The sequence below is a fragment of the Lithobates pipiens genome, unplaced genomic scaffold (assembly GCF_037356315.1).
Source record: "Lithobates pipiens isolate NorthernLeopardFrog02 unplaced genomic scaffold, aLitPip1_a1.2 Scaffold_28, whole genome shotgun sequence".
NCBI classification, from domain to species: Eukaryota; Metazoa; Chordata; class Amphibia; order Anura; family Ranidae; genus Lithobates; species Lithobates pipiens.
This window is the reverse complement of record NW_027507789.1, coordinates 149,226,164-149,236,632: the sequence shown is the minus strand read 5'-3', so window position 1 is coordinate 149,236,632 and position 10,469 is coordinate 149,226,164. Positions and strand designations below refer to the sequence as shown.

At 43.6% G+C, this 10,469-nt stretch overlaps 1 protein-coding gene across 1 annotated transcript in view; it reads right to left on the bottom strand.

Annotated features, from left to right (window-relative positions):
• Nucleotides 1-242: 242 nt before the first annotated feature.
• Nucleotides 243-10,469, bottom strand: part of LOC143935659 (proton channel OTOP2-like) — a 141,039-nt gene continuing 130,812 nt past the window's right edge. Inside the window, exon 6 of the mRNA XM_077459690.1 lies at nt 243-781. Coding sequence (XP_077315816.1) covers nt 611-781 — 171 coding nt within the window. The 3' untranslated portion in view covers nt 243-610. The remainder of the gene's footprint in view (nt 782-10,469) is intronic.

Below are 10,469 nucleotides of genomic sequence, written 5' to 3'. Positions count from 1 at the left end.
TGTGTGAAGAAAAAACATAATAATAGTTTTTGTTGCAATATAGGATTGCTACACATGTTGAGATGTTCAGGGTTTTATGAATTTCTGTAGAACTGTATGATATGGACTGAAAAGTTCCATATTTTCCTTGCCTTCCCGATTTACTTTACAATTAGGGATGTAGTGCATGCACAGTATAGTCGCCCCTAGTAGTTCTCAATCAAAAAAAAAGTTTTGAGTATATCAACTTTAAAAAACTTCAGTACAGATTATAATTTGCTTTATTAATATCAAACTTCTAATGAAATAAATTGGGATATGTAAAAGATGCAAAACAAAATCTACTATGCGCTAAACATTTTAGACAGTTGATGTTAAAGCTAACATTATAGTAAGAAGTTATAGAAAATATGGAAAAATGTGCGCAAGAGAAGAGAACAATTTGCTCTAGATCCATGATAACTCAACCAATGGCTCTAAAATACTTCAAACAAGGTCCATATTTTTATAAGCCCTTTTTATCTCAGCAGGTTCTTCTCCTTTGAAACTTCAAGGTCTTTTGACACGTTACCCATTGAAGTTGTTGTATAGAAAAGTCTTGTTTCAGACAGCAGAAAATATTGTAGACCTTCTAGGCTGTGCTATATAGTTCCAGTAGACTGGCAGCAGCGTGCATCCGGTAAAAAATTCCAAAGGGAAGGCAAATATTGGTAATTATAGCCCACATAGAAAATCCATAAAAATCCACCTCCAATCCTGTATCAAACCTGATCCGAGCTCCAAAGGCTGGCATAATCCAGAACTGTGGAAATAGGACAAGTATGTCAATAAATAACTCTATAGCCAATGACTGGTATCAAAAGTCATATATAATATCCCAAGTAATGACTTTGACATAATACTGACATTTACAAGACCTCCATATCTTCTAGAGCACAAGAGCATAACTATAAGATCCTCGCCAGGTGGTATCACTACCCTACTACATTACATAAAATAGACCCGTCTATTCCAAACAACTGCTGGAGATGTTTTAAGGCCCCAGGCACCATGACTCACATTTGGAACACTTGCCCGCTCATAACTCCTTTCTGAGACAAAATACTTTACCTCTATTATGATTTAGTTGGGACAATTAAATAGCAGTGCTAAAAGAAGGTATTTGCCACAATTAGATTAAAGAAACATACATAGTTTACATTATATAATACTGTAATAGAGAGGATTTTAGGGTTTTACAACCACTTTTACTGGGTTCCACTGGGGATTCCTGACTGGCAGGGAGGGAGAGGGGGAGAGAAGACAGCAGATGACATGACATGACCTACCCCGAAAATAAGCCCTACTGTGTCTTTTGTTGCCAAAATGAATATAATACCCAGGCTTATTTTCAAGGAAACACTGTATATCCTACTATTACTGCTATATATGCTGTACTAAATACGGATCTCATCCTGAACTTTATGATCCTTCAGTTTTTTTTCATATGTATTTGTGTGATAACATAACTCAATAAATAAAGATTAAACATAAAAAATCATATATAGCTATTAGGGATGATTTCCCTCACTTCTTGTCCCTGTGACATCTGCAAAAAAATGGGGGAACACCAGGATAAGGAGGCACAAACATCAATAAAAACATTTTGAAAAGCTCCAATCCTTCCCGCTCTACTTAAAGAGTATTTTTGTCACCGTCCCCATTGGAAAAAAAATCTATCAAAGGGATGCTCACAGTAAAGTGTAAATCCTTCCCTTCTATACCAAAAAATTGCCTTGAGCTTGGATTTAAACTTTCACATTACAGCTTAATTGCTTGTTAGGAAAACGGATTACTTGTCCAGACTTTTGTTATTCATAATTATTTATTTTTTGTAACTTTATTCTTAAAGTGCACCTTTGTCCAGGCTATGGACATTAACCTAAAGAAAAAAAATACCAAAGTTCAAAACTTTCCACATGAACATAAGGAGAAAAAAATAAAGCCTGAATTAGCAACTTAGAGTGGAAGGAAAGCCTAACACCGACTAAGAAAGATCTGTGTACTTACCCTTTTTTTTCCAGCCTGCTCCAGTCACATGATCCTACTGCTCTACAATGGCTATGAATTCAAGGATTATCTTATTAAAATATTATATTTTCAAAGTTTACAGTGCTGCACTTTTCACAATACAAATGTGCAATCATGTAACAAAATATTACATATATGTGCATATTGTGCAATATATATATTTGTATGTATATATCCAATCCATGTGCAAACATAAGTGTTTTCCTTGCAATAAAGTGCCAACGGGCTGATATTCTTCACAGTTTGATAAACAAAGGGTGCTATGCTCCTCTCCTATGCGCCCTCCCTCACCAACTGATGTTGACTCTAATGCTCTAGAGTCTCTAAATGCCTGTGAATAAAGTGAACTGATCCTAGTCTTGTATTCTTCTATTATCCTCTATTCCATTCCATTTCATATGAAGACAATGTGCAGTAATAGATTCCCATCCATATAAAGGCTGATAGGAGATCTACATAGTATAATTCATTTTTTTTATTATTAAATTTAAAACAAAGATTAATTCCACCCACATTAAACAATGCAAGAAGAGCATAAAATGCCGGGCCGGAAGCGCCGCATCAGCATGCGCTCCAGTGGCCAGATGTGATGTCACTGAAAGTCCTCGCCTAATTTTTCTCCTGTTGTGACTCAGAGCTGAGGGGTAATTTTAGCTATTTGTTGCATGATTGCACATGCATATTGGAAAAAGGACAGTGCTGTAATCTTTTAATAATACCATCTTAGAAGGTATTTTCCTTTGGTAACAGCAGTGGTCCCCAGCATATAATTTTATTTATTTTCTATTTTTTTATTCATATTATTTTCTCACTTTTTTTTATATATATTTTAGGATTCGTATGTATCACATTTACTTGATAAAATATTTATCTTGTGTCTGAGAGTACCTGGGTCCACATCCCTAATTTTAGAAATGTATATGAGAAACAGAAACAGGCTTTTTTAAGATGACCACCCACGTAATGTATAAAATAGTGAAATTTATTAGAAACAAAAAATATTTTTTCTTAAAACCAACATGAAATATCCATATCATTTATTCAGTGATGAAGCAGTAGCTTCATCCCTAGATGTTTCACCAGGCTATGGCTTCTTCAGGAGACTTTACAAAAACTGCATACAAAATTCACTGTGCTGGCGTTCATCTAAACCCACACTATGAATGAAACAGCAGGAGGATATTCAAGGAGATATCAGTTAGCAATAGGAAGAGAGAAACATGGACCACATAAATTCCTGCCAATTAGAATAATGAGTAGAAGCATCCGCAACAGATTAAGTGGGGTCATTCAAACCAAACTATCTCTGATACACAGCAATATGGGTTCAAGCATGGGGATGGCCATAGAAGGAGGCAAAAAATCTCCACACTTGTGTACATAACAAAGTGGCAGGTTGGGGATTGTGAGTCCCTCCTGGTGCAAGGCCAAGGCCAATGATCCCACTTGATCTGTTGTGGATATTGTGGACACAGTGAATTTTGTATGAGGTCTTCGTAAAGTCTCCTGAAAAGCCATAGCCACTGCGTGCGTTACTGCAAGTTTAACGCCATATAGTTCTGTCCATTACTGCAAGTTTAACATTATATATTTCATTGTGTTACTGCAAGTTTAAAGCCATATAGTTTTGTGCATTACTGCAATATTATAGTGTATCCCTGGAGTGTGTCTGTCATGAATGCTCAAATTTAAAGTGCACCAAACACCACTTTTCATTGATTAAAGTGCATTCACATACACATTTACACATCTTTGTTACATTTTGTTAATAAGCACCTCCCACTCCCCTCATGATGTCTGGGAGGACAGCAAGGAGAGGCAGACGTTCACATGGCACTGTAAGAAGGTCAGCAGTGTATGTGTCCACAGGCAAAGGTGGATGTTGTCAGTCCTCAGGCAGTGAATCATTGATGTGGCCCGTGCTATCCAGCCACAGCATGCAGAGGAGATGGCTTTATAAACCGGCCTCATCCTCCATCACCCAAGCAGCGACTAGTGCGTAGTCCAATGGCGGAATTATAGGGGTCGCCGAGATCGCTATGGTGATCTGGCCCCTTGCTGCAGGGGACCCTTGAGGTCCTTGTACCCTCACATTAGCCTAAGGCCTCATTCAGACCTGTCCGCTGGCTCAGCAGGAGTTCTCTCTGTTGAGCCGGCGGATCACAGGTCCCTCTCTGCTCACTGAGTGGAGAGGGGCTTATCAAGCTCCGCAGGATTCTATGGAGAGATCGGATGAAAACAGACAGCATATCCGTTTTCATCAGATCTCACCCGATCCGATATGCCAGCGATGGATCCGGACGTAGGGCCATCCGTCTGCTTTTGGTGGATCTGACCGGGTCGGATGTCAGCGGACATGTCACCGCTGACATCCGTCGCTCCATAGACTAGCATGGAGCGCCCGTTCAGGTCCACCATCAAAACTGACAGGCGGACCTGAATGGTCTGACAATGTGAAAGGGGCCTAAGACAGTGAAAGCACAGTACTGTGCTCTTTGCCTCTCCCTACAGTGCAGTACCCGGCAGGAAGAGCCAAGGTAACTGCTGTTTTTTTTAAAATAAGACTATCTACTGTATGTGTGTTTGTATGTGTGTGTGCATGTATGTGTTTGGGTGTGCGTGTATGTGTGTGTGCATGTATGTGTGTGTATGTTCATATATGTATGTGTATGTATGCATGTGTGTGTGCATGTATGTGAGTGTGCATGTATGCATATGTATGAATATGCATGTTTTTTATCAGTGGCGGTGCATCCAAAAGGGCGCACAGGTGCCACCCCCTCCCTCTATGACCAATGGATAGATTAATGCATAGCATAGTATGAATCTATCCATGGCCACCGCTGCCACCCCCATATTTAGGTGTCTGGTCCCTTTTGGGGCACCTGAATTACAGCGGCGGGGGTGGGGGTCAGGGGGCGTTTTTTAAGCACCTGAATAGAGCCATAGGCTCTAATAGGCTTCAAAATAGGTGAACTGCGAGCGCCATGCTTGGCGCTCACAGTACACCCAGGTGTGTTAGAAAAGTGAATTAATATTCACTTTCCTAACACTGAACTGCCTCTCCACCAATCAGGTGTGCAGGTCTATTACCCGTCACCTTATTGGCTGAAACGATAGGTGCAGCCATTGGACGCCTATCAGGAGGAGAGGACGGGAGATGAGGAAGGCAGGAGACACATGAAGGACCCCGCTCGTGGCCGTCACCCGCTGCCCCACCAAGACAGGGTAAGTGCCAGGCAGACGGCGAGCAAGAGGTGGGGATTCACACTGCCAGCATTTGATGGCACAGTGGCAGCATTTAATGGACACAGTGGCGGCATTTGATGGGCACAGTGGTGGCATTTGATGGGCACAGTGGCGGCATTTGATGGCACAGTGGCAGAGCTTGAAGGGCACAGTGGCAGCATTTGATGGCACAGTGGCAATATTTGGTGGCACAGTGGCAGCATTTGATGGCACAGTGGCAGCATTTGATGGCACAGTGGCGGCATTTGATGGGCACAGTGGCAGAGCTGGATGAGCACAGTGGAAGCGTTTGATGGGCACAGTGGCAGCGTTTGATGGGTACACGGGCAGCATTTGATGGGTACACCGACAGCGTTTGATGGGCACAGTGGCAGCATATGATGGGCACAGTGGCAGCATATAATGAGCACAGTGGTGACATTTGATGGCACAGTGGCAGCAATTGATGGGCACAGTGCTTGCAATTGATGTTTGCTTTTTTTCTGAATTTTTCAGTTTGCTTTCACCCCCCCCCCATGGGATTTTTAGGGGGGTGAAAGCAAACTGAAAAATTCAGAAAAAAAGCAAACATCAATTGCAAGCACTGTGCCCATCAATTGCTGCCACTGTGCCATCAAATGTCACCACTGTGCTCATTATATGCTGCCACTGTGCCCATCATATGCTGCCACTGTGCCCATCAAACGCTGTCGGTGGCAGGCAGCACCTCAAACTCCCCACCCACTCGCTGTCTTACCCCATCTAGGTGGCAGGTGGCGAGCATTGGCAGCAGGCATCAGCACCCATGCACCTATGTCCTCTCCTCCAGCTCTTCGGCCATGCACCTCCTCCCCTCCGCTAGGCATCCAAAAGTATCACCTGCCCTTTCAGCCCATAGGGTGACGGGTCTCACAACCCACTTCTTGGTTGGCCAAGAGGAGGATCAGTGTTTCAATAGCGAATATTCATTCGCTATTGTAACACACCTGGGTGGGCTCGGTTTGCATTCTCTTTGCCCCGAGCTCACCCTATTTTGAAGCCTATTGGAGCCTCTGGCATGCTTCCAGCATCCTGAGCGCATGCTTCCAGGGGCCTGGCGCATGGATTGGGGGGTGGCATCTGATGCTACTGGGAACCTTGCCTTTTTTGTAAAAGTGTTACTAAACCCACAACAGTAAAATCAGTCTGTATATGCAGTAAAGCATGCTTGTTATAAACACTGTGGAACCTAAGGAGTTAATCCTCTGCATTGTGTAAAAAGGCTGTTTGATCATGTCTTCTCTGATCCTCCCCTTCTTCCACAGTCCCCAATCCATCACCTGATACTACAGAGCCTTGGAGGCACTCTACACACTTTCAGTTTGGTGTGTATAGCTAAAGAGTTTTTTTTTCTTGGGAGAGTGCTTGTGATCAGCACAGGGCCAATCATTAGGGATGGCAAAACTGTTCGCCCGGCGGTCGGTTCGCGGCAAATTTTGCGTGTTTGCGATTCACCCGATTGGCGGACTATTGCCGCTGTTCGCCCGGCGGACATATGTGTTTACAGTGTGAAAGAACTTTGGCCCATGATGACACATCCATCATGGGGTACAGGACAGCCAATTGAGGCATTTCAGCACATGGACAACTGGACATTCCCCCTACCTTATAAATAGACCTGATCTGGCGGCCATTTTACATTCTATTTTATGTCATTATAGGGAGAGGTTGCTGTGTGGAGCAGGGAGAGACTGTAGTGACACAAATCGCTAGCTATTAGGTCCACAAAAGTCCTTTTAAGGACTGGTATGATATATGTGTAGTACAGTATATAGGGTTCAGTGCACTGCTGTGCTGGTGATTGCAGCAGCCTGCCTTTTGTCAGTGCAGGGAGGGACAGGATGCTGTGTGCAGCAGGGACAGTCAGTTTAATCACTAGCTATTACTATTAGGTCCACAAAGGTCCTTTTAAGGACTGGTATAGGTGTACAGTATATAGGGTTCAATGCACTGCTGTGCAGGTGATTGCAGCAGCCTGTCTTTTGTCAGTGCAGGGAGGGACAGGACGCTGTGTGCAGCAGGGACAGTCAGTTTAATCACCAGCTATTATTATTAGGTCCACAAAGGTCCTTTTAAGAACTGGTATAGGTGTATATATGGTATATAGGGTTGTACACGTATAATATACTTTCTTCCAAATATAGAAAGAATATTATACTTGCCTGCTGCCCTATTCTGCAGCAGTCCTTTATCATTGTAGGGACTGAGGTACAGTCTGAAAATCACTAGCTACTAGGTCCACAAAGGTCCTTGTAAGGACTGGTATAGGTGTACAATATACAGGGTGCTGGTGCACTGCTGCAGATTACTGTCCTATTCTGCAGCAGTCCTTTATCAGTGTAGGGACTGAGGTACAGTCTGCAAATCACTAGCTACTAGGTCCACAAAGGTCCTTGTAAGGACTGGTATAGGTGTGCAATATATAGGGTGCTGGTGCACTGCTGTAAATTACAGCCATATTCTGCAGCAGTCCTTTATCAGTGTAGAGACTGAGCTACAGTCTGAAAATCATTAGCTGCTAGGTCCACAAAGGTCCTTGTAAGGACTGGTATAGGTGTACAATATATAGGGTGCTGGTGCACTGCTGTAAATTACTGCCCTATTCTGCAGCAGTCCTTTATCAGTGTAGGGACTGAGGTACAGTCTGCAAATCACTAACTACCAGGTCCACAAAGGTCCTTGTAAGGACTGGTATAGGTGTACAATATATAGGGTGCTGGTGCACTGCTGCAGATTACTGCCCTATTCTGTAGCAGTCCTTTATCAGTGTAGGGACTGAGGTACAGTCTGCAAATCACTAGCTGCTAGGTCCACAAATGTCCTTGTAAGGACTGGTATAGGTGTACAATATATAGGGTGTTGGTGCACTGCTGTAGATTACTGCCCTATTCTGCAGCAGTCCTTTATCAGTGTAGGGACTGAGGTAAAGTCTGCAAATCACTAGCTGCTAGATTCAAAAAGGTCCTTGTAAGGACTGGTAAATGTGTACAATATATAGGGTGCTGGTGCACTGCTGTAGATTACTGCCCTAATCTGCAGCAGTCCTTTATCAGTGTAGGGACTGAGGTACAGTCTGCAAATCACTAGCTGCTAGATCCACAAAGGTCCTTGTAAGGACTGGTATAGGTGTACAATATATAGGGTGCTGGTGCACTGCTGTAGATTACAGCCCTATTCTGCAGCAGTCCTTTATCAGTGTAGGGACTGAGGTACAGTCTGCAAATCACTAGCTGCTAGGTCCACAAAGGTCCTTGTAAGGACTGGTATAGGTGTACAATATATAGGGTGCTGGTGCACTGCTGTAGATTACAGCCCTATTCTGCAGCAGTCCTTTATCAGTGTAGGGACTGAGGTACAGTCTGCAAATCACTAGCTGCTAGATCCACAAAGGTCCTTGTAAGGACTGTTATAGGTGTACAATATATAGGGTGCTGGTGCACTGCTGCAGATTACAGCCCTATTCTGCAGCAGTCCTTTATCAGTGTAGGGACTGAGGTACAGTCTGCAAATCACTAGCTGCTAGGTCCACAAAGGTCCTTGTAAGGACTGGTATAGGTGTACAATATATAGGGTGCTGGTGCACTGCTGCAGATTACTGCCCTATTCTGCAGCAGTCCTTTATCAGTGTAGGGACTGAGGTACAGTCTGCAAATCACTAGCTGCTAGATCCACAAGGGTCCTTGTAAGGACTGGTATAGGTGTACAATATATAGGGTGCTGGTGCACTGTTGTAGATTACTGCCCTATTCTGCAACAGTCCTTTATCAGTGTAGAGACTGAGGTACAGTCTGCAAATCACTAGCTGCTAGGTCCACAAAGGTCCTTGTAAGGACTGGTATAGCTGTACAATATATAGGGTGCTGGTGCACTGCTGCAGATTACTGCCCTATTCTGCAGCAGTCCTTTATCAGTGTAGGGACTGAGGTACAGTCTGCAAATCACTAGCTGCTAGATCCACAAAGGTCCTTGTAAGGACTGGTATAGGTGTACAATATATAGGGTGCTGGTGCACTGTTGTAGATTACTGCCCTATTCTGCAACAGTCCTTTATCAGTGTAGAGACTGAGGTACAGTCTGCAAATCACTAGCTACTAGGTCCACAAAGGTCCTTGTAAGGACTGATATAAGTGTACAATATATAGGGTGCTGGTGCACTGCTGTAGATTACTGCCCTATTCTGCAGCAGTCCTTTATCAGTGTAGGGACTGAGGTACAGTCTGCAAATCACTAGCTGCTAGGTCCACAAAGGTCCTTGTAAGGACTGGTATAGGTGTACAATATATAGGGTGCTGGTGCACTGCTGTAGATTACAGCCCTATTCTGCAGCAGTCCTTTATCAGTGTAGGGGCTGAGGTACAGTCTGCAAATCACTAGCTGCTAGATCCACAAAGGTCCTTGTAAGGACTGGTATAGGTGTACAATATATAGGTTGCTGGTGCACGGTTGTAGATTACTGCCCTATTCTGCAGCAGTCCTTTATCAGTGTAGGGACTGAGGTACAGTCTGCAAATCACTAGCTACTAGGTCCACAAAGGTCCTTGTAAGGACTGGTATAGGTGTACTATTTGGTGTGCAATACACGTATAAAATACTTGCACATATAGAAAGCATAGTATAGTGCATTTCCACTGTGCAGCATTGTGACTGCTGAGCGGTTCTGCAGCGATACTACAAAGAGTGACAAACGCAATTAAAAAAAAGTATTATAACTGGTGTGATAGACCAGTGGCCCTCAAAAACAACAGATTGAAGCAGGGTGTTATATACCTTCTTCTACATACATACTGCACTTCTCTAGAGACTTTTGTCACAGGGTCATTTAAAAAATGACAGGCAGAGGAAGAGGCAGGCCTTTCTGCAGGGGTGGTAGGGGTAGGGCAGGAGCAACAGGCTTGAGCCAAATTGGCAAATTGCAGAAGGTGCGTGCGATTACGTCAAAGGACACACCAGACTTGGTTGAGTGGCTTACTCAGCCTTACTCTTCTGCACCCACCTCATCCGCTCGATCTGCACCCTCTTCTTCACTCTCTGCTATGTGCACCCCCAAAGACACTACCACCAACACCACCACCATATACCTTCCGCTTGAGTCACAGGAATTATTTTCTGATCCATATCAAGACATTTCCGATGCGCAGCCACTCTTGGCATTG